Raw genomic sequence first — 24,342 nt, 5'->3', positions numbered from 1 at the left:
TACCACCAAAAAAATTCCAGGTACAAAAAAAAATTTCCAAAAAAATTCAATTTTTCTTAGGCAGACGATTTTATTGCATATTCTTGCACAAAATACACCTAAAAGTGTAAAAAAAAATCGACAGCCAAATCCGAGTAGAGGAAGACCTCTATTACCACCAAAAAGTCATCCAGGTCCAAAAAAAAAATTTCCAAAAAAATTCAATTTTTCTTAGGCAGACGATTTTATTGCATATTCTTGCACAAAATACACCTAAAAGTGTAGAAAAAAAATCGACAGCCAAATCCGAGTAGAGGAAGACCTCTATTACCACCAAAAAGTCATCCAGGTCAAAAAAAAAATTTCCAAAAAAACTCAATTTTTCTTAGGCAGACGATTTTATTGCATATTCTTGCACAAAATACACCTAAAAGTGTAAAAAAAAATCGACAGCCAAATCCGAGTAGAGGAAGACCTCTATTACCACCAAAAAGTCATCCAGGTCCAAAAAAAAATTTCCAAAAAAATTCAATTTTTCTTAGGCAGACGATTTTATTGCATATTCTTGCACAAAATACACCTAAAAGTGTAGAAAAAAATCGACAGCCAAATCCGAGTAGAGGAAGACCTCTATTACCACCAAAAAGTCATCCAGGTCCAAAAAAATTCAATTTTTCTTAGACAGACGATTTTATTGCATATTCTTGCACAAAATACACCTAAAAGTGTAGAAAAAAATCGACAGCCAAATCCGAGTAGAGGAAGACCTCTATTACCACCAAAAAGTCATCCAGGTCCAAAAAAATTCAATTTTTCTTAGACAGACGATTTTATTGCATATTCTTGCACAAAATACACCTAAAAGTGTAGAAAAAAATCGACAGCCAAATCCGAGTAGAGGAAGACCTCTATTACCACCAAAAAAAATCCAGGTCCAAATAAAAATTTCCAAAAAAATTCAATTTTTCTTAGGCAGACGATTTTATTGCATATTCTTGCACAAAATACACCTAAAAGTGTAGAAAAAAATCGACAGCCAAATCCGAGTAGAGGAAGACCTCTATTACCACCAAAAAGTCATCCAGGTCCAAAAAAAAATTTCCAAAAAAATTCAATTTTTCTTAGGCAGACGATTTTATTGCATATTCTTGCACAAAATACACCTAAAAGTGTAGAAAAAAATCGACAGCCAAATCCGAGTAGAGGAAGACCTCTATTACCACCAAAAAGTCATCCAGGTCCAAAAAAATTCAATTTTTCTTAGACAGACGATTTTATTGCATATTCTTGCACAAAATACACCTAAAAGTGTAGAAAAAAATCGACAGCCAAATCCGAGTAGAGGAAGACCTCTATTACCACCAAAAAAATTCCAGGTCCAAAAAAAAATTTCCAAAAAAATTCAATTTTTCTTAGGCAGACGATTTTATTGCATATTCTTGCAGAAAATACACCTAAAAGTGTAAAAAAAAATCGACAGCCAAATCCGAGTAGAGGAAGACCTCTATTACCACCAAAAAGTCATCCAGGTCCAAAAAAATTCAATTTTTCTTAGACAGACGATTTTATTGCATATTCTTGCACAAAATACACCTAAAAGTGTAAAAAAAAATCGACAGCCAAATCCGAGTAGAGGAAGACCTCTATTACCACCAAAAAGTCATCCAGGTCCAAAAAAAAATTTCCAAATAATTCAATTTTTCTTAGGCAGACGATTTTATTGCATATTCTTGCACAAAATACACCTAAAAGTGTAGAAAAAAATCGACAGCCAAATCCGAGTAGAGGAAGACCTTTATTACCACCAAAAAGTCATCCAGGTCCAAAAAAAAATTTCCAAAAAAATTCAATTTTTCTTAGGCAGACGATTTTATTGCATATTCTTGCACAAAATACACCTAAAAGTGTAGAAAAAAATCGACAGCCAAATCCGAGTAGAGGAAGACCTCTATTACCACCAAAAAGTCATCCAGGTCCAAAAAAAAATTTCCAAAAAAATTCAATTTTTCTTAGGCAGACGATTTTATTGCATATTCTTGCACAAAATACACCTAAAAGTGTAGAAAAAAATCGACAGCCAAATCCGAGTAGAGGAAGACCTTTATTACCACCAAAAAGTCATCCAGGTCAAAAAAAAAAATTCCAAAAAAATTCAATTTTTCTTAGGCAGACGATTTTATTGCATATTCTTGCAGAAAATACACCTAAAAGTGTAAAAAAAAATCGACAGCCAAATCCGAGTAGAGGAAGACCTTTATTACCACCAAAAAGTCATCCAGGTCCAAAAAAAAATTTCCAAAAAAATTCAATTTTTCTTAGGCAGACGATTTTATTGCATATTCTTGCACAAAATACACCTAAAAGTGTAGAAAAAAATCGACAGCCAAATCCGAGTAGAGGAAGACCTCTATTACCACCAAAAAGTCATCCAGGTCAAAAAAAAAATTTCCAAAAAACCTCAATTTTTCTTAGGCAGACGATTTTATTGCATATTCTTGCACAAAATACACCTAAAAGTGTAAAAAAAAATCGACAGCCAAATCCGAGTAGAGGAAGACCTCTATTACCACCAAAAAGTCATCCAGGTCCAAAAAAAAATTTCCAAAAAAATTCAATTTTTCTTAGGCAGACGATTTTATTGCATATTCTTGCACAAAATACACCTAAAAGTGTAGAAAAAAATCGACAGCCAAATCCGAGTAGAGAAAGACCTCTATTACCACCAAAAAGTCATCCAGGTCCAAAAAAATTCAATTTTTCTTAGACAGACGATTTTATTGCATATTCTTGCACAAAATACACCTAAAAGTGTAGAAAAAAATCGACAGCCAAATCCGAGTAGAGGAAGACCTCTATTACCACCAAAAAAAATCCAGGTCCAAATAAAAATTTCCAAAAAAATTCAATTTTTCTTAGGCAGACGATTTTATTGCATATTCTTGCACAAAATACACCTAAAAGTGTAGAAAAAAATCGACAGCCAAATCCGAGTAGAGGAAGACCTTTATTACCACCAAAAAGTCATCCAGGTCAAAAAAAAAAATTCCAAAAAAATTCAATTTTTCTTAGGCAGACGATTTTATTGCATATTCTTGCAGAAAATACACCTAAAAGTGTAAAAAAAAATCGACAGCCAAATCCGAGTAGAGGAAGACCTCTATTACCACCAAAAAAATTCCAGGTCCAAAAAAAAATTTCCAAAAAAATTCAATTTTTCTTAGGCAGACGATTTTATTGCATATTCTTGCAGAAAATACACCTAAAAGTGTAAAAAAAAATCGACAGCCAAATCCGAGTAGAGGAAGACCTCTATTACCACCAAAAAGTCATCCAGGTCCAAAAAAATTCAATTTTTCTTAGACAGACGATTTTATTGCATATTCTTGCACAAAATACACCTAAAAGTGTAAAAAAAAATCGACAGCCAAATCCGAGTAGAGGAAGACCTCTATTACCACCAAAAAGTCATCCAGGTCCAAAAAAATTCAATTTTTCTTAGACAGACGATTTTATTGCATATTCTTGCACAAAATACACCTAAAAGTGTAGAAAAAAATCGACAGCCAAATCCGAGTAGAGGAAGACCTCTATTACCACCAAAAAAAATCCAGGTCCAAATAAAAATTTCCAAAAAAATTCAATTTTTCTTAGGCTGACGATTTTATTGAATATTCTTGCACAAAATACACCTAAAAGTGTAGAAAAAAATCGACAGCCAAATCCGAGTAGAGGAAGACCTTTATTACCACCAAAAAGTCATCCAGGTCAAAAAAAAAAATTCCAAAAAAATTCAATTTTTCTTAGGCAGACGATTTTATTGCATATTCTTGCAGAAAATACACCTAAAAGTGTAAAAAAAAATCGACAGCCAAATCCGAGAAGAGGAAGACCTCTATTACCACCAAAAAAATTCCAGGTCCAAAAAAAAATTTCCAAAAAAATTCAATTTTTCTTAGGCAGACGATTTTATTGCATATTCTTGCAGAAAATACACCTAAAAGTGTAAAAAAAAATCGACAGCCAAATCCGAGTAGAGGAAGACCTCTATTACCACCAAAAAGTCATCCAGGTCCAAAAAAATTCAATTTTTCTTAGACAGACGATTTTATTGCATATTCTTGCACAAAATACACCTAAAAGTGTAAAAAAAAATCGACAGCCAAATCCGAGTAGAGGAAGACCTCTATTACCACCAAAAAGTCATCCAGGTCCAAAAAAATTCAATTTTTCTTAGACAGACGATTTTATTGCATATTCTTGCACAAAATACACCTAAAAGTGTAGAAAAAAATCGACAGCCAAATCCGAGTAGAGGAAGACCTCTATTACCACCAAAAAAATTCCAGGTCCAAAAAAAAATTTCCAAAAAAATTCAATTTTTCTTAGGCAGACGATTTTATTGCATGTTCTTGCACAAAATACACCTAAAAGTGTAAAAAAAAATCGACAGCCAAATCCGAGTAGAGGAAGACCTCTATTACCACCAAAAAGTCATCCAGGTCAAAAAAAAAAATTTCCAAAAAACCTCAATTTTTCATAGGCAGACGATTTTATTGCATATTCTTGCACAAAATACACCTAAAAGTGTAAAAAAAAATCGACAGCCAAATCCGAGTAGAGGAAGACCTCTATTACCACCAAAAAGTCATCCAGGTCCAAAAAAAAATTTCCAAAAAAATTTAATCTTTCTTAGGCAGACTACTTTATTGCAATTTCTTGCACAATATAAATTTATAAGTGTCGAAAAAAATTACTAAAAATGTACCTATTTCAATTTTGTTTTAGTAGTCGACGTCGTTTAGCAGATGTCTTTTATTACAACTGAAGAGGTAATTGCATATCTGTCATCAGTGACTTCAAAAACCTCCGAGAGTCAAGATTTAAGCTATTTAATGACTTTTAAAATTTTTCGTTCGACATATTTGATCCGCTATGTTGAATTTTTAAAAGTTACTTCAAATTCATAATCAGCGATCCCGAAAACCCCCAGGATGACAAAATTCAGGCCAATTGAATGAATTTTTAAATTTATTCTCCGCCATATTGGATCTTCCATTTTGAATTTTATTCTTACACTTTTTCCGAGTGAAAAAAATATCCATTTTAAATAAATGAAACTTTTTTTTTTGTTTATTGGTTACTAATGATAAAGGGAATATAATAATAGAAGACCACAAATTTTTCTCTTATTTAAGTTGTTTAATGCATGTAAATTGTGTTTTAGAATATAACAATCTTTATTTCAGAATAATATGCAGTAGAATATGTTTACACACATTTTTTGCAATAATGTCCGACAAATTCACATTCTGTATTTACAAACTGTTAATTAAAACAATTTTATTCTTAAATATACAATCAAATACAAGTTTAAAATATTAAAACACATGTAGCCAAACGATACAATTACAATTTTGTGTAAAAAATAACTATACAATAAGTTGATTTTTTAGTGACAGACTTAATTTTCAAAATAGAAAAGAAATTTAATTAAATTAAAATATTCAATGCTTCCTTTGGTACTTTGTCAGATTTATTAAACTCACAATTATTTTAAATACCAAAAATCTGTTAAAACTAAATAAATATTCTAAAAATGAAATTAAAATTGTTTATTTAAATTCTTTGGAAATTTTTTTATTATAATTATTAAATTCATGTTTAAGAATCTTTATTTTTTTTTTATAAATTTTATATAGCGAGACTATTTCTATTTAAAAACTATTTTACAATGATCAGTCTGAGGAATTTAAATAATATCACACTTTGCGCATCTAAGATTAATTAAGTGAATAATAGCACAACTGTTTTTTTCTTTTTTTTATATTGGTGAAAAAAATTTACAAGTGCATTCTAAGGCATTTTTCCTATATTTAAAGGAAAATTATTACCATTAAATTAACTCCAAGAGAGATTGAACACATTTTATAAGCCCTTGAAAATTATTACAGAAATTTTATTCATATGCAGTGCCTAATTATGAATTATATTATATACAAGTTTATGTAAAATTGTTATATTTTAATTTCTTGAAAAGTAAGAAAATAATAAATATTAGATTTAATTTAAAATCGTTGAATAATTAAAAAATAAAATTAATGATACTTTACTTTCTTTTTAATTTATTTTTGTATTTATGAAATATTTTGTAGACACTTACATATGAAGGATTATTATTATATTTTATGAAACAATTTCGATAAAATTAGTGTTCTGGTGTTTAGTCTCTCTCACAAAATTTTCATCTACTTAATAAAAATACATTATCGGAAAATTAACAAATTTATTTTATTCTATTTATCGTTTATAAAGTTTATTGATATTATTATTTTCAGGCGCTTTTCACTAATATTTAATTAAGTCTATATTGCACTCAATTTTAAATTCAATAATACATAAGTGAACGTCCAAAAAAAATTTTGTTATTTTTCAATAATTTCCTTACTATTCAGATATAATTAACTCAATTAACTTATAAAATTTATATGATAGTGAAATTTTTATTAAATTAATTTTTAATTTTATTAAAAGAAATTTCGTAACTGTTGACTTTGAAAACTATTTAAAATAATGTCAATTAAAAATTCAATTAATTTACTAAATAGATTTTAAATATTCAAAAAAAAAATTATTATTTCAAAAAAGAAAATTTCAATACTTTTTTCTTTTTTAAGAATATAAATCGGAACAATTTCTTTAAGAAAGATGGCTCTTTCTTTTTAAAAAAAGTGTTTTTAATTTTCTCATTATAATTGATGTAGATATAGAAATTACGCTGTAGAACAATACAAATAGGAACTATTAAAAACTTATATAAAAAATCATTCACTGTGATATTCACATTTTTACTTAGGCATATTATTTTCTATATTTTAAAATTCACGTCTTTTATACAAAAAAAAAGAATGTAAGTGGACAATGTTGGAATATTTTGATAAAAAAGGAAGAGCTTTTCTTTTACATACTGTGGAAGCCAAACTAGTTTATTAAAAAAAAAAAACTATAAATTCAACTGTATACAAGTTATTTGAAAATTAGAAAAATTATCGTAAAACGATAATTTAAAAAAACTATCAAATGTTATATTAAAAAAAATATTATTAATGACTGACAATGACTCGTCAATAAATGTAGTTAAAAATTAAAAAAAAAAATTCTAAAATAATTTGTTTTGATCGCCATTTTTAATTTTGAAAAACTGACATTTGTTTCGTAATCAGTGACCCCAAAAACCCACGTGTAACAAGTTTCAAAGTATTTTGAATGATTTTTAAAAACGGCCGCCATATTGGATTCGCCATTTTGAATTTTTAAAAAATTTAAATAGTAAGAACTTTTTAAACATTATGTACTTTCTTCTCAATTTGTGCATTTTTTTAAACATACCTATAAAAATGATTATCCATTGACTAAATATTTAGAGTATCAAATAATATTTAAAATTGTCTGTTTTTATATGATATATAGCTTTAATGTTTCCTATCACTTTAAAAAGTGATTTCTGAATAGAAGACCCAAAGATTTTGTATGATATTTACGTAAATGGTATCAAGTTTAGCATTAGGAGAATTGCAATTTTTTTTCTAGTATTACAAAGTAAATCTAAAACTCTCTTTTAAAAATGTTTTCTACAAAACTTATTTTATATGCAATTTTCAATAAATTTGGAGAATTACCACTTCTTAAGGAAGAAAAAATTCGAATAAAAAAAAAAAAATTGATTTAAAAACATTTGTTCCAGACACATCGCACTGACAGCTATAATAATTTTTTTTTAATAATTAATAAATATTTTCCAAATATTTGGAGAGCCTCATTTTCATTTTTTTAATTATATCTAAAGATTTGAGCTCATGAATGTTTCCTTTTTTCTACATCGCTAATATTCCAAGGGATTTTTTTAATGTTGAATTTTCAGGCAGAGAAATTGCCCATTTTCTCAAACCCGTGAGAAGAACTGAGCTTGTGACTAGAATAGCGCCTCCTATTGAATACTTATTTGGTATTTCGTTGAAGAATAACACTTGCCATAAAAAGGCAAAAACAATATCCGCTGATCTTGCAATGGCAACAGGTCCTGCCTGTTCCATTTGAAGGGATAATGTAAGAAGAATTTGTCCACCAAAACTAAAAAATGCTAATGCAACAACAAGAAGTCTATCGGTTCCACAACGTGGTAAACAAAGAGCGCCAATTGCCCATGAATACATGATTGTTTGAATAAGTGCAAATGAACCAAAATTTGTCATAATTACTGAAAAATGAAGACCCTTTAAAGCACGAAGAAGAACATAAGCATTGGCGCCAAATATTGTTGCTGAAAAAGCGGCAATTGCACCCCAAACATCAGCGACGTCTGTTTCATTTTGCGAGTCGGAAAGTGATTTTACCGTATGACCGAAAATTAACGGTGGCCTTGTAATGAGAACAACACCAATCAATGTTAAACAAACAGTGATAACATTGAATAGTCCGCATGGCTCTTTTAAAAATATTCTTGCAAATATCGCCACAAATACAGGTACTGAAAAGACGACCACCGAAGCGTCAGCCAAGGGCATGTGTCTGTAAAATTAATTTAATTTATGAAAAATTATAAATTATTATTGTAATAATGAAAACTCTACTAAAAAAATCATATAGAAAAGAACTCCGCATCAAAAGCATGGAAAAAAAGTTCCTGGCTAAATTTTTTTAAACTCTGCACATTTGTAGCTTATGTCCTCCTAAACAAAAAATAATGCCAAAAACCAAAAAAAATTGACAGTTTTTTTTAGTAATATGCGATTAAAAAACTAAAAATTACGGAAATCGAACAAAGCTTGGCAAAACGTAAACAGTAAATAGTGCAAAAGAAACATAGACATAGCATATTACTAAAAAAAAACTGTCCATTTTTTTTGGTTTTTGGCATTAACATTTTTTGTTCAGGAGGTCATAAGCTACAAATGTGCAGAGTTTAAAAAAATTTAGCCGAGAACTTTTTTTTCCATGCTTTTTTGGTGCGGGGTTCTTTAATTATATAAAACTTTAAACATTACAAATTTAATTATACTTTATTTATTTAATAAAATCGCAGGCACCAGAAAAATTAATAGAAAATTAATAATAAATTTTAAACATAAACAGACTTCATAGAGTGACTATACACCGCAGTGAGAAGAGAAACATTGTCATGCGAAAGTGAGAAACTTTTCTCATCGATGAGTGAGTGAAATCAAGGTTGCCAACCTAGAAGACGTGTTGGTAAGGTAGGTATTGAATAGTTTCTTAAGAAAAAATTCAATACCTACCTTACCAACACGTCTTCTAGGTTGGCAACCTTGATTTCACTCACTCATCGAGGAGAAAAGTTTCTCACTTTTGCATGACAATGTTTCTCTTCTCATTGCGGTGTATAGTCACTCACAGTGATCTTAAAAAATATTTTAGGGTAAATAGGAGACGACTATGAAGCTTACATGAAACGTTTGATAGAAGAAAAAAAAAGTAAGGGTAAACCGAAGTTTTCGTGATTCTTTGGCAATTATTTAATTTAGAATTTAATTTAATTTGATAATTTAATTTAGAAGCGATTTACAATATTTCTGAAAATTCTCTGAATCTTTCTAAATCACGGAAAAATAGTTTTCCACTATTTGATTAATTTTATAACAATATATATATATATATATATATACTAGGGGGCTATGCCCCCTGCGCGCTTCGCGCGCCAACCCCCATCCCCCCTTCTCTCTTCCCCTCCTTTTCCCCTCTCCCCACCCTAAATGTAAAGGTTAAGATCGTTTCAAGACTCTGAATATGTAAGTAAGTAAGTAAGTAATAAGTAAGTCCCCCCTCCCTTTTCTTCTACCCCCCTTCTCTTGACTTGCCGCTATATTCAGAGTCTTAGAACAGCGGCGGCAGCGGCAGCGGCTTCGCGCCCCAACCCCCATCCCCCTCCTCTCTTCCCCTCCTTTTCTCCTCCCCCCACCCTAAATTTAGAGGTTAATATCGTTTTAAGACTCTGAATATAGCCGCAAGTCCCCTCCCCTCCCTTCTACCCCCCTTCTCTTTACTTGCGGCTATATTCAGAGTCTTGGAACAGCGGCGGCGGCGGCGGCGATATCTTTTTGTAATATAGGTAGATAGATATATATATATATATATATATATATATATATATATATATATATATATATATATATATATATACATTGTTATAAAATTAATCAATAGTTGTAAATGCAAAAATTATTCTTACCGAAAAGCATAAAAGCTGAGCATAAGTCCTGTTGTTCCAACAAAACTTCGTAAAATTAACATAAATCTTCTCCCCCTAGGAAATGGATGTTCACCTTTGTAGATTAAAATTGGAATCGTTGGCAATAAAACGCCAACAAATCTAAAGGCAGCGAGTTCCATTGGATTTATATCAACTAGACCCTTTACTATTACACTGCAAAGAGAAAAAAAAAGAGACGATATTGTCGCCAAAACCAATCCCAAATAAGGACAAGTTTTACATTTGGGATAAAGTTGTTTTCGAAATGTATTTAAATTATTACGACGTTCAATATCGCCGTCGACTAAATGCTCCAATTCCACATGTTCCGGCATCTCTGTAAAAAAAAAGAGATCAAATATTTTCAATGTTAATTGTCATAATTGCAATAATGAAAAAATATAACATCTTTTGCGTCAGACATTAAATGTCTTAAAGAAATTTTAAATTTAAAGGTAGTGTTCTAAAAATCGTTAGATAAAATCGTCATTTTATGAAATTTCATTTGTCATAATTATTTTTGAGCCGAATTTTTATTTTTTTCGAATTAGTATTTCGCAAAATTTTCATCAAAACGATTTTCTATATTACACGAATTTTTATATAACTGAAAATTAACATCACAGAAGTTTTATTTGTTCAAATTTTTATTTATCAGAAATTTGTATTTGCTCAAATTTTCATTTAACATAATAGGCATTTTAAAGAATTTTTATTTTATTCTTTCAGATGAATTTTACATTTGTTCGAATTATTATTTGAAATAATTTCCAATATAACCGATTTTTCATACAACAGAATTTTTACTTAAACGAAAAATCATTTAACTCTTTAAGGTACGAATTAACAATCACAATACCATCCTTTAGTCATACATCATTTATACATTTTTAATGTCGCTGATTACGAATTCGGTGTAACATTTAAAAAATTCAAAATGGCGGATGCAATATGGAGGAAGAATTTTTTAAAAATCGTTCCGTATCGCTTGAAAATCGTTACTCGGGGGTTTTGGGATTGCTGGTTACAAATCTGATGTTACTTCTTCAAAATTTAAAAATTCGTCCGCTATTTTGGATCCGCCATTTTGAATTTAGAAAAACTGACCTCAGATTCATAATCAGCGACGCTGAAAACCCCCGAGTAACAAGTTTCAAGTGAATTGCATTTGATTTTCTAAAAGTCGTCCGCCATTTTGAATTTTAAAAAACGGACAACGGATTCGTAATCAGTGACCCCGAAAACCTCCGAGTAAGAAGTTTTAACCGAATTGCATTTGATTTTCAAAAATTCGTTCGTCATATTGAATCCGCCATTTTCAATTTTTAAAATCTGACACCGAATTCGTTATCAGCGACCCCAAAAACCCAAAAATAACATGTTTTAAGTGAATTTTTAAAAATTTGTGGGTCAAATATTAATTTATTTATAATTTTTAAAAAGAAAAATCAATTTGTTTAAAAAAATGAAATGCAGAATATGTACAAAAAATTCTAAAATTAATTTTAGACGTTTCTGATTGTAAAAAAAATTTATAATTTAATTTTCAATATAGATTAACAGAAATTGCATTTTTATTTTAAAAAGTAGTAATTTTGTTGTTTTGTGAAAGTTAAACAAGTTTGTTTTTATTAATTTTCAACTAAAATAATTTTTTTTTTATTTATTTGTATGCTATTATGCCTGGAAACATAAAAAATTTCGACATTTATTGGTCATTTTTTACTAAAATAATTAAAAAACGAAAAAAAAGGTGGGAAGCTCAGCGTCCCACCATACCGCAAAGGGTTAACAGAATTTTTAATTGATAGAATTTTCATTTGTCCGAAATTGTAAATGACCGAAGCAACAATCGATTTTGGCGCGAATTTTAAAATCAACTTATCACAATTTTATGGATAATTTTTGATTGGTTGATTTTAAAAATCGCTCCAAAATCGATTGTTCGGACAATTGCAATTTCGGACAAATGAAAATTCTCTATCAATTAGAAATTCTGTTAAATGCTTTTTCGGTTAAATTAAAAATTCTTTAGTGTGAAAAATCGGTTATATGAAAATTATATCAAATAATAATTCGAACAATTAATGAAAATTAATCTGAAAGAATAAAATGAAAATTCTATGCAATGAAATTCCACCAAATAAAAATTCTTTAAAATGCCTATTATGTTAAATGAAAATTCGAGCAAATAAAAATTCTGACAAATAAAAATTCGAACAAATAAAAATTCTGTTAAGTAAATTTTCGTTTATATAAAAATTCGTGTTATATAGAAAATCGTTTTGATAAAAATTCTGCAAAATACTAATTCGAAGAAATAAAAATTCGGCTCAATAATGACAAATGAAATTCTAACTAATGATTTTTAGAATATAATCATGCGTCCACATATTTTATGAATGTCCATAAAATATTATTTTACAATAAGTCGAAAAAAAATTAATTAAAATAGTTACAGTAATTTTTTCAAAAAAAAAAATGAAAAATCTAAAAACCTAAAATCAATATAACCTTGAAATTATATAATAAAAAGAAAGAAAAACAATAAATTTAGTTTGAAAAATGTAAATATAATATAATTCACAAACCGGATAAATGATAAGACGATGAACAATTTGTATTTATGATGATAACTTGATAAGAAATGTTTTAAAAGAAAACAAGAAAAACAATGGAATAGCAGACGATATCTAGAATGAAAGCAAAAGTCAATACTTACTGAGGATTAGTTATTTCAATAAAACGTTCTCTTCTATATGTACATTCAAAGCACCTATGACTGATTTCTTTTAACAATAAAAGAGGGGAGAGGTAAATTTTTTCTCTTCATTTTTACGACACTTGACTAGAATAATTATCTTTATAGGCGAAAAAAAATAGTGTAACAAGGCTGAATTTTATCAGGTGTTGTTTCTCATCAACGCCATTTTTAAAATACAATGTAATGATTGTATACATATATAATTGAAAATAAAAACAAAACGAATATAGAAAAAAGTGAATTTTTTTTCCTTAAAAAGAATATATGATAAAATAAATAATAAATATAAAAGAGACTTATTTTATAATAAATTGTAGTATTTAATTTATTGCGCAAGTTTCATAATAGTTTTGGCGCGAAATTTGAAATAACGACAATTACCGTTAAAAATTTTTTTTAAATAAATATTATTTTTGACCATTTTTCAACAAAATTTTTTAGTTAAAAGGTTACGATAACGAGAACAATCAATGATGTTCAAGATTTGTTTAAATCAGATGATAATTTCTGTTAATTCTAAATTTAATTCTCTTTATATTTTCTTTTTCTTTGCGATTGATAAGAATTTCTTTTCTTACTTTAATTTATGTTTTCTTTATTTTCCAAATTCTCGACTTTGAAAGACCTTATTACAGTTAGTCTGTAAGCGTAGAGCTTTGAGCGAAAACGTGTTTCGAAATTGTTATTCTTTGTAAAAAAAAGTAATTTATTAAATTTAAATACTGTTTCAGTTTTTTATTACAGTCCACATTACATCCTAAAAACCAGAATTCTATTCTATCTTTTGTTTCTAGCGTTCTTGACTCTCAATTAAAAGGGGAAATCACATTACGACGCTATTTTTTAGCGGTTTTTCGGAATTTTTTTCAAAAGGGATAAAATTTTTTAAATGAAATGCAATAATGACATTATGTTGCACATATATTTATCTGTGTCTCACAATTTATTTTTAAGCATTTTTATTAAAAACATTCCAAGTTAGCAGCCATTAAACCTGGAGCTGTGCCGTCTGAGTTTATGATTGCTGTGCAAGGTGGAGTCCACAAATTTGATCTAAAAGCAAAAAATCCTGTTTGGAGAAAGCGTTTGAAAAAAGTATCGAAAATTTGAAAATAATGATAAGAAAAAAACCATTTAAAGTGCTTACACTTTAATCTACTATTCCTGCACCATACATTAGTCCTTTATCTTCTTCATAAGTCAAATCATAAATTCAAAAAGGGACTTCCTCAGCGAAGCCATTACTAACCTGCTTCGCTACTTGGAGCAAGCTTCATTCATTGCCTGTAGCACTGAAAGGACACCGAATTTCGCTGTAAAAACTTTTTCAACATACTTTTGAATACATAAGCTGACTATTTATGCAAAAAAAAAAAAATTCGATTTCACTTTTTTTCCTTCAAATCACAACGAAATTTCATTCAAATTTATAAAACTTCTCCACGAATTTTTCCACTATTTTTTACAATTAGTGTTGTAAGTCGGAAAGACCTTGAATACAAAAATTATTATTATCAATGAATTAATAATTATTTTTAAAATAAATGCAAATTGAAAAATGATTTTTTAACAAGCATTCTTTATATAAACATTACATTATAAATTGGATTTCTATACAGGATATTTAATAACTAAAAGACTTTTTCAAGACCCTCGACTTCCTTTTTCTCTCCCACTTTTCCAATGACATTTATCGACTTTATCCTCAACATTGTTTGTTGTTCTCTTGTAACTGAAATGTAAAAAAAAAATCAGTTTAGTTTTAATTAAAATACAATTCTTATAGTTTAATCTTTTTAATAACTAAAAAACTTTGTTGCTTTGATTATATTTTTAATCAATTTTTACCGTCCCTTTTGTTATTAAACTTACAATTAATTCTACGATACTGTTTCCTTGGTTTAAATTTAAATATTGTTTTTGTTGATGAAAATGTTTTTTCAATAACTGTCGCCTCAACATTCACCAATTCATTATTAAGAATTGGTCGTCCAATGAGAGTAAAATCACTACTACCAACAAGTAAAACTTTTTCAAGTCTCAATTCATCTCCCGCACTTGGTGGCCAATAACCTTGTATAACAATAATATCATTTGTTGTTACTTTAAATTGTTTTCCACAAACGTGAACCACTGCAAAAAGTCGACCTGCTTTCTCAGTTGCAACTTGTTTGTTAATTTCAGCTATTACATCTATTTTTAAACAATAACAACAAAATAAATGAACAATCATTTTCTGCGATAAACATTATTTCATTAAGATAAATATTTTTATTTTTCAATCAGGTAAATGAATAAACCCTTAAACGGAGAGTATATAGATATCAGACAAAATTAATTTCAAATAATTTTAATAGAATTTTCTTTTAGCTGAATTTTTATTTTTTCGAATTAACAAAATTTATTATTTTAAAAAAAATATATTTAAAACAATTCTAATTTAAACGAATTTTTAAATACCTGATTTTCAAATTCATCGAATATTAATTTGTCTGAATTTTTATTTGCCTAAAAAATTGTTATTTCATAGAATTTTTAAAACGCCGAATTTTCACAATTGGCCGAAATTAAAAATGATCGAACAAACAATCGAAAAAAAAAATTTCTGCATGAATTTTAAAATTAATTAATCACAATTTTTGGATTTCTGATTGATCAATTTTAAAAATCTTTCCTTTCAATTTTTGTTTGTTCGATCATTTTTAATTTCGGTCAAATGTGAAAATTCGGCGTTTTCAGAATTCTATCAAATAATAATAATAATAATAATAATTCATGTGAATAAAACTTGAGACAAATGAAAATTCGGTAAAATTCTATTAAATTAAAACCTAGTTAATTAGAATTTTTCTAAATAAACAATATTTAATACAGAAAAATTCTATAAACTAAAAATTCTGTTCAATAAAAATTTTATCTAATCAAATTTTTAATTATTTAAAAATTTTTATTAAATGAAAATTCTATTAAATGTGATTTCGATTAAATCAAAATACTAGTGAGTGAATATTCAAATAAGTCAAAAATTAAATTAAAGAAAAATTCTGAATTTAAATTGAAATTATTTTTTAAGGAAACTTTTGTTTAAAAACTTGGAATAATTTTATTTGTATTTTATTAATTACCATCTGCAAGTTGTTCGTCTTCACTTGTTAGATTGGGTACCACTGGTTTATATTCTACACGATCCACAAACCATGGTAAATAATGTTTTAATCTAACAATTTCTGTATTTCCTAATCTGTGAACTGTTATTAGATAATTATTTTATTTATTTAAACTAGCGAAGTAATTATTGCATATATATATATATTTATTATATAATTAATATATCTTAATGCATTTTTTTTTAAATTAAAAAATTAGTTAATTTTTGGCGACGCATGCTTATGTTCTAAAAATTATTAGTTAGAATTTTAATTTCATGGAATTTCATTTGTCATAATTATTTTTGAGTCGAATTTTTATTTTTTCGAATTACTATTTTGCAGAATTTTTATCAAAACGATTTTCTATATAACACGAATTTTTATATAACCGAAAATTTATTTAACAGAATTTTTATTTGTTCGAATTTTTAATTGTCAGAATTTTTATTTGCTCGAATTTTCATTTAATATAATAGGCAATTTAAAGAATTTTTATTTGATGGAATTTCATTGAATAGAATTTTCATTTTATTCTTTCAGATGAATTTTACATTTGTTCGAATTATTATTTGATATAATTTCTATATGACCGATTTTTCATACTACAGAATTTTTAATTTAACCGAAAAATCATTTGACAGAATTTCTAATTAATAGAATTTTCATTTGTCCGAAATTGTAAATGACCGAAGCAACAATCGATTTTGGCGCGATTTTTAAAATCAACCAATCACAATTTTATGGATAATTTTTGATTGGTTGATTTTAAAAATCGCGCCAAAATCGATTATTGCTTCGGTCATTTAGAATTTCGGACAAATGAAAATTCTATCAATTAGAAATTATGTTAAATGATTTTTCGGTTAAATTAAAAATTCTTTAGTGTGAAAAATCGGTTATATGCACTGAAAAAAAAATTTATTTGATTCAAATACCGGTGTATTTGGTTATTATCAAATAAATATTTACTTGAATCAAATATTTCTTATTTGAATCAAATAAATGGTATTTGCTACAAATACTGAAATATTTGATTCAAGTAAATATTTATTTGATAATAACCAAATACACCGGTATTTGAATCAAATAAATTTTTTTTCAGTGTGGAAATTATATCAAATAATAATTCGAACAATTAATGAAAATTCATCTGAAAGAATAAAATGAAAATTCTACCCAATAAAAATTCTTTAAAATGTCTATTATGTTAAATGAAAATTCAAGCAAATAAAAATTCTGACAAATAAAAATTCGAATAAATAAAAATTCTGTGAAGTGAATTTTCGGTTATATAAAAATTCGTGTTATATAGAAATTCGTTTTGATAAAAATTCTGCAAAATACTAATTCGAAAAAATAAAAATTCAGCTCAAAAATAATTATGACAAATGTAATTCCATAAAATTAAAATTCTAACTAATGATTTTAAAAACATAATTATGCGTCCCTAATTTTGTTATTTTTATAGAGTTCTTTTTAAATTTTCTTAATTAACTAGTAAACAATATTGTAATAAAATAATTAATTTATAGACAAATTCAACAAATTTTTCATTATATTTTTGTAATTTTGGTTAATTATTTTAGTTTTATTTTAATGTTTGTTATTTTTATCAAGTTTTCAAATTCGCGGGCAATAATTATTTATTAAAACAACAAAAATAATTTTCTAACTTCCAAAAATTTTTTCGAATGTTTTAAAAAAAGGAAACATTTTTTTTCTAAATCACAAAATTTTTGTTTTTGCTCTTTAAAAAAAAAAAAAAAATATTATTTCCGAAAAAATAAAAAAGATTTCACTGTTTATGTTAAAATTTGAAAAAAAAGAATAAATTTTTAAGTCGGTCAGTATTTAAAAAATTTAATATAGGTAATAAAGAATTTTTTCTTTTAATTTAAAGTAGTAATTTTTTTTTTTAAATTAAAAATCACCTTTATTTTAAAATAAATAATTAAAAAATAATAATAATGTGAATATTAAAAAATAAAATTTTTTAAAAAAGTAAAACGGAACAAAATTAATGGAAAAATTGTAAAACTAATTGTACTGATCAAAAATTTTGTTTTTTTTTTTAGTTTTACAAAAAAAAAATTTTCGAAAAATAATTATTTTGTTTTAATTTTCAATTTTTTTTATAAATTATTAAAATAATAATAATAATAATAATAATAATTAAAATACACTGAATATGAATTTTTTTGAACGGGCAAAAAATCATTGCAAGAAGTTAAGAATAAATTTAATTTTTTAAAAATAGAAAATTTTTTACAAAATTAAGATGTAAATTTTTTTTTTACAATTTAAATCAACGAAAGAAACAATAGATTTAACAAAATTTTATAAAAAAAAACAATCTCTGAATAAAATTGACAAAAAATTGTAAATAATTTTTGATAAACAAAAAATGAAATAAATCTTGTAAATTTATTTTTAAAAAAATACGTTTTTATAATAATTTTTTTTTTCAGTAAATTTAAAATCTAAATTTTAAATGTAACATAATAAAAAGTTAAACAATTATATAATATATTATTAATAAAATAATATTAAATTTTAAAATTGTAACAAATAATAAAAAGTGAGGTTATAAAAGGCGGTATAAATCGTATAAATTGAAAAAAAAACAATTAAATTAGAGAAAAAAATTTATTCAAACCTGACGAGTTTTGTGTGGAAAGTAAATTACTGTTAAACTTTTTTACACAATTATTTATTCCAAATGATAAAAGTCGAGAAAAACCAATAAACGATGCCATGTTTATATTTCTAATGTATACAACTACTCTGAAGTTGCTCACTATTAAGCAGAGATGGCAAACTGCTAATCACAATTTTAATGGTAAAATCACAATGGTTAAGGTGCTTATATACCTCAAATTTCGATCAGATGAACATTATTTCTGGACCGTGAAAATGCGTGAAAAGTCATTTTCACGGCGGGTATTTTTGAATTGTTTTAAACAAAAAATGTTTTTTTAAGAAATATAATATTAAATAATTGTTTTAATATGTAAGAACACTTTAAAATAGTGATAGAGAGATGATTTGATTAAAAAATGTAGCAAATTTTGCTTTAAAACGTTTTCTGCTACAAGAAAGTGTAAAATGACGATGTTTGTGAAATGGTTTGTACAGTGCTTCTTCCTTGTTAGTGTCTCTCAGAGTTTTGTTTATGTTATGTCGGTTCTTTTTAACTTGTAATAAATAATGAGTGCTGAAAATAAATCGGTAAGTTGAAATGTTTATCAAATAAATTTAAATTCAACTAATTGTTTCGAATAACTGAAAGAAACATGTACACATGTACACTGTACAAACCATTTCACAAACATCGTCATTTTACACTTTCTTGTAGCAGAAAACGTTTTAAAGCAAAATTTGCTAAATTTTGTAATCAAATCATCTCTCTATCACTATTTTAAAGTGTTCTTACATATTAAAACAATTATTTAATATTATATTTCTTAAAAAAACATTTTTTGTTTAAAACAATTCAAAAATACCCGCCGTGAAAATGACTTTTCACGCATTTTCACGGTCCAGAAATAATGTTCATCTGATCGAAATTTGAGGTATATAAGCACCTTAAACTGCAATACGCCATCTGGTGGGGACCCATTCTCTCCCTCCATTTTCTTTCTTTGTCTCTCTTCAATTAATAGGTTAGAAAGAGTAGAAAAAACAAAATGGAGGGAGAGAATGGGTCAAAGTTACTAGATTGTTACTAGACCACCGTTCCCAATCAAGTTTGTGTATGTATTGGGATCTGAAATCATTGGGATCAGAAATCACGCGAAACTGACCCACCCCTGAGCCTTCTTGTGACAACCATCTTGGTTTTTTATCTCTTTCTTTTGTATATGTTAGAGAAACACGTAATGAAAACATGGCCACCACAACAAGGCTCTCACCAGATGGCGTATCGCAGTATTTCAGATCCCAATAGGGAATTATGGGGAAACTGACCTCGTTGCGTCAGCCATCTTGATTTTTTATCTCTTTCTTCTACATATATTTTAAAAAGGATGAAACGAAAAATGGCTGACACAACGAGGTCGTCACCAGATGGCGTATCGCAGTATTTCAGATCCCAATTTATGAAAAAGTCAAAATGGAAATTTTCTTTATGGAACTTCTCAACCCTGCCCATATAATTGTCAATAAAATATTTTTAAATTTTGTATTATTAATTTTACACAAAGTTTTGTATACTTATATAAATAATAATAAACTGGTTAATTTAATAATTAAATTATCTCCCAGTATCCTTGTAATTTTTAATTTAATAAATTAACAAAGTGTTACAAAGAGGTAAGATTACATTAATTCTGTTTACTTATTGCTCTTTTATTTATTTATTTATTTTTTTTTTTGTTAAAGAATATGTTTATTATTTTAAGATTACCATCGTTTGTTCAATTTCATTTCAAAAATTAGAGAAAAATATTTAAAAACAAATTCTTTTCTTATAAATTTACGAATGTTTATAAAACAAATTTTTTTATAGGTTATATATAACCTATAAATGTAAACATACATTTCTAAATGGTAAAATTTATTTAAAAAATAAATTTTTTCTTTCAAAATTTGTCAATTTATTTATTAATTTTATAAAAATCATTGATTATACTTTTTATTGTATTTTATTAGAAATAATTATTTTTTAGACGAATATTTTTTTTTTATTTTCGAATTAAAATTTAACAGTTTTTTTTCTTTTTATACGAATTTTTATTTAACAAAATTTTTAGCTACCGAATTTTTGATTGGACGAATTTTTATTTTAAAATTATTTAATTTACATGACTTTTTATTTTTAAAGAATTTGAATTTAATCGAATTTTAATTTTAACATAATCCACATTAAATCGAATTTTTAAATGACAGAAATTCCAATTCATCGAATTTTCAATTGTCGAAATTTTTAATTGCTAAAATTTTTGAAGACGCCGAATTTTCATTTTTTCGAAATTATAAATAACCGAAGAAAGAATCGAAAGAAAGTTTTTGGCGCAATTTTTAAAAATTGACCAATCACAATTTTTTTGATAATTTCTAATTGGTCAATTTTCAAAAAATTACTTCCGAAAATTTTTCTATCGATTGTTTCTTTGGCCATTTGTAATAATTTCGGACAAATGAAAATTCGGCGTCTTAAAAAATTCGTAAAAATCACATAAAATTCAATTGAATGTGGATTCTGTTTTAATTAAAATTCGATTAATTTAAAATTCTTTAAAATAAAAAAAAAAAATGTAAATTAAATAAACTGTAAATTAAAAATTCGGCCAATCAAAAATTCGGTAGCTAAAAATTTTGTTACACAAAAATTCGTATAAAAAGAAAAAATTTGTTAAATTTTAATTCGAAAAATAAAAATTCGGTTAATAAATAATTATTTCTTAGAAAATACACGTACTTTTATTAAATTAGAATTTTTGGACATAAAAAATAATTAAAAAAAAAAATTACTGTAAAATAAAAAATTCTACAAAACAAAAATATGGTAGCTAAAAATTTTGTTTTGTAAAAATTCGTATAAAAAGAAAATCTCAAATTTTAATTAAATCCTACGTAAAAATTCTGCAAATGCAGGCCTCGGACCGACTTAAAGGCACAAAAAAAGTCGTTTTAGTCGATTTATATTCCAAAAAAAAGTCGAGAAAGTCGATTTTTTTTATTTTAACAAAAATATTTTACAGATTTTTAAATAAAATTTTTTTTGTAAATAATACTTTTGGAATAGTTAAAGTTGAAATTTTTAGAAATAATTGAATTTTAAAAGATTTTATTAATTTTCAGACAATAATTAAATTTTACAGAACTAAAAATAATTTATCAAATAATTTCAGATAACATTTTTTAAATGTAATTGAATTTTCAAAGATTTACAATTGAGATTTTTTAAAATTAATTAAACTTCAAGTGATTTTTAATTAAAAATTTTTGATGATTTCACTAAAAAATTTATTAGAAATTGCGGACAAAAATACAATAATTTGAAAAATGGTTTCATATAGTTGAATTTTCAAAGAATATTATAAAAACAGTTAAAAATAATTTAATTTCCTTAGAGTGATAATAATTGAAATTGTTAAATTTCAAAAAATTTTCGATGGAAAATTTAAAATTTTAGAAGCTTTTAACTTCAAATTTTTGAAAATAATTGAATTATTATTGAAATTTTAAATAATAATTAAATTTTAGTTGATTTTTTATTGAAAATTTTGATAATAATTAATTTTGAATTGAAATTTTGGATAATTATTGAATTTTAATTGATTTTGAATTGAAATTTTGGGTAATAATTAAATTTTATCTGATTTTAAATTGAAAATTTGGAAAATAATTGAATTTTAAAAGATTTGGAATTGAAAATTTTGAAAATAATTGAATTTTTCTTTGATTTTGAATTGAAATTTTGGGTAATAATTGAATTTTAGTTGATTTTGAATTGAAATTTTTGAAAATAATTGAATTTTATTATTTGATTTTGAATTGATTTATGATTTTGAATTAAAATTTTTTGGTAATTTTATTTTTGTTATTTTTTTAAATTATAAACAATTGTTAAATTTTATAAAAAATTTTATTGAAAAATAATTTGAAATAATTAAATTTGTGATGAATTTCATTAAAATTATTAAAAATAATTAATTTAGTGAAGAATTTTTGTTAAATAATTGAAATAAAGAAGATATGAAGAAGATCTGCATTTTATACTAAAATAAATATATATTTTTTTAAAAATTTTTTAAAAAATGTAAAAAAAAAGTCGAAATATTCGCATTTTATTAAAATAAGTCGAAAAAAGTCGTATTTTTGAAAAAAAAAGTTGGAAATAGTCGAAAAAGTCGTATAATCCGAGGCCTGCAAATGTAAAAAATTTGAAAAAAAAATTCTCTCGAATGATAATTCAAAAAAATTCAAAATTCGCATCTTAATAAATAATTAATAGAATTCTTTAAAAATTAAAATTCTAAATTATGTTTCTTCACGTGCCTCTTAAAATTCCTAAAATTACTTTTTTGTGATGAAACATTTTTTTTTTTCCCAAATATTAAAATAAATTTATTTATTTTACAGCATAATCAATACATCGGGAGGAAAACACAAAAAAAATCCAGCGAAAAAAGACTCAACATTTTTTTTTTCCTTTTACAAATGTCTTGAGACGAAAAAAAGTGAAATAATTTGTTTTAATTATAAAAAAAAATTTTGTATTAATTACTATTAATTAAGGTCAATAATGACAGAACCAATAAGCAAAAAAATGAAACTTTTAATTAATAACAAAAGCAATAATGTGGAACTTGATGAGAATATTATCCCCGACAATGAAACAAAAGACGATGATGAATCGAAATTTCCCTTTCCTGATAATTGTGAAACATTTGGAATGTTACCTGGTGTTGATTTATCCACAAAATGGCAATCAGTAACCGATCGTTATTTCACTGCATTCTATAAAATTGACGTTACAAAACCCGGTGACGATATTTGCATTCGTGTTCACAGTAATCGAATTTGTATGATTTCATTGGCGCCAAGTCATCAAATTTTTCACACTCCATCATCAATGATAGTGAATGTAAATTTTCGTGTTAGTGAAAAATTGGACAGAACAAAAAATCAAGTTTCGGGAAAGGGAAAACGTGGTGCGCAACCACTGCAAGAAAATTCGAATATTTGTTCAATTACTTGCGATAATGGCGAGACACATGTGATTAAATGTTGCATGACTGGAAAATTAGTCGAAGTAAATGAATCTCTAGCCAAGGATCCTTCATTGCTTCATGAACCGCCACATAAAGGTGGTTATCTTGCAATTGTATTGCCAAATATTCGTCTTATTGAAGATTTAAAAAAGAAATTATTAAATCAAGAAAATTATAACGCAGCGCTTGAGGAGCGTAGAATAAAATTAAAATTAAACGAAATAAAGGAGGAAACAATTTCTGAAATTAAAGTCGAAGGTTAATTTTTTTTTTTTTGCTTTTCTTTAAAATATGTATTGAATATAATTTGTTTTAAAATATATTTTATTTTGACAATAAAAATAAAAGAAAACATTTTTTAGTTAATAATTTTTTTTACGAAGAAATGTGATAAAAATTTCAGGTTTTTTTTTTTGAAATATTTTTAATTCTCTTTTTTAAAATGCATTTTTGGAACTTTAAAAAAAA

At 26.0% G+C, this 24,342-nt stretch overlaps 3 protein-coding genes across 6 annotated transcripts; 1 reads left to right on the top strand and 2 right to left on the bottom strand.

Annotated features, from left to right (window-relative positions):
* Window positions 1-7,198: 7,198 nt before the first annotated feature.
* Window positions 7,199-13,195, bottom strand: LOC127286537 (solute carrier family 35 member G1). Its single transcript, XM_051312981.1, has 3 exons — window positions 12,966-13,195; window positions 10,223-10,580; window positions 7,199-8,544 (listed from the first exon to the last, which is right to left on the bottom strand). The coding sequence occupies exons 2-3, from the start codon at window positions 10,576-10,578 to the stop codon at window positions 7,851-7,853; spliced, it is 1,050 nt and encodes a 349-aa protein (XP_051168938.1). The 5' UTR covers window positions 10,579-10,580; window positions 12,966-13,195; the 3' UTR covers window positions 7,199-7,850.
* A 715-nt stretch (window positions 13,196-13,910) lies between these two features.
* On the bottom strand, window positions 13,911-18,980 carry LOC127286535 (39S ribosomal protein L21, mitochondrial). 4 transcript variants are annotated; one of them, XR_007843752.1, is made up of 6 exons: window positions 18,813-18,980; window positions 16,133-16,255; window positions 14,880-15,200; window positions 14,603-14,739; window positions 14,155-14,498; window positions 13,911-14,060 (listed from the first exon to the last, which is right to left on the bottom strand). XR_007843752.1 is itself a non-coding variant. In XM_051312980.1 (5 exons), the coding sequence occupies exons 1-4, from the start codon at window positions 18,910-18,912 to the stop codon at window positions 14,639-14,641; spliced, it is 645 nt and encodes a 214-aa protein (XP_051168937.1). In that variant the 5' UTR covers window positions 18,913-18,980; the 3' UTR covers window positions 13,911-14,498; window positions 14,603-14,638. The 4 variants fall into 4 exon arrangements, 2 of the variants coding, with proteins under 2 accessions (XP_051168937.1, XP_051168936.1); XR_007843753.1 differs by having other exon boundaries at window positions 14,257-14,498; XM_051312980.1 differs by having other exon boundaries at window positions 13,911-14,498.
* Window positions 18,981-20,278: 1,298 nt separating this feature from the next.
* LOC127286528 (protein Abitram) lies at window positions 20,279-24,230 on the top strand. The gene is made up of 2 exons (XM_051312971.1): window positions 20,279-20,467; window positions 23,243-24,230. The coding sequence occupies exon 2, from the start codon at window positions 23,406-23,408 to the stop codon at window positions 24,135-24,137; it is 732 nt and encodes a 243-aa protein (XP_051168928.1). The 5' UTR covers window positions 20,279-20,467; window positions 23,243-23,405; the 3' UTR covers window positions 24,138-24,230.
* The last annotated feature ends 112 nt before the right edge of the window (window positions 24,231-24,342 follow it).

This window comes from Leptopilina boulardi, unplaced genomic scaffold (genome assembly GCF_019393585.1).
Source record: "Leptopilina boulardi isolate dan_hultmark-lab unplaced genomic scaffold, ZJU_Lbou_2.1 LbouV2_362, whole genome shotgun sequence".
NCBI classification, from domain to species: Eukaryota; Metazoa; Arthropoda; class Insecta; order Hymenoptera; family Figitidae; genus Leptopilina; species Leptopilina boulardi.
This window is presented reverse-complemented; position numbering and strand designations above follow the sequence as displayed.

Excerpts from the sequence above, each read along its gene's own strand:
- LOC127286535 (XM_051312980.1), bottom strand. The coding sequence starts at position 18,912 with ATGGCATCGTTTATTGGTTTTTCTCGACTTTTATCATTTGGAATAAAT. Across the intron at positions 16,256-18,812 it reads TTCCACACAAAACTCGTCAG|TTCACAGATTAGGAAATACA; the intron begins GTTTGAATAAAT and ends ATCTAATAACAG. Across the intron at positions 15,201-16,132 it reads AGACGAACAACTTGCAGATG|ATGTAATAGCTGAAATTAAC; the intron begins GTAATTAATAAA and ends GTTTAAAAATAG.
- LOC127286537 (XM_051312981.1), bottom strand. The coding sequence starts at position 10,578 with ATGCCGGAACATGTGGAATTGGAGCATTTAGTCGACGGCGATATTGAA. Across the intron at positions 8,545-10,222 it reads CTCAGCTTTTATGCTTTTCG|ACACATGCCCTTGGCTGACG; the intron begins GTAAGAATAATT and ends TTAATTTTACAG.
- LOC127286528 (XM_051312971.1), top strand. The coding sequence starts at position 23,406 with ATGACAGAACCAATAAGCAAAAAAATGAAACTTTTAATTAATAACAAA.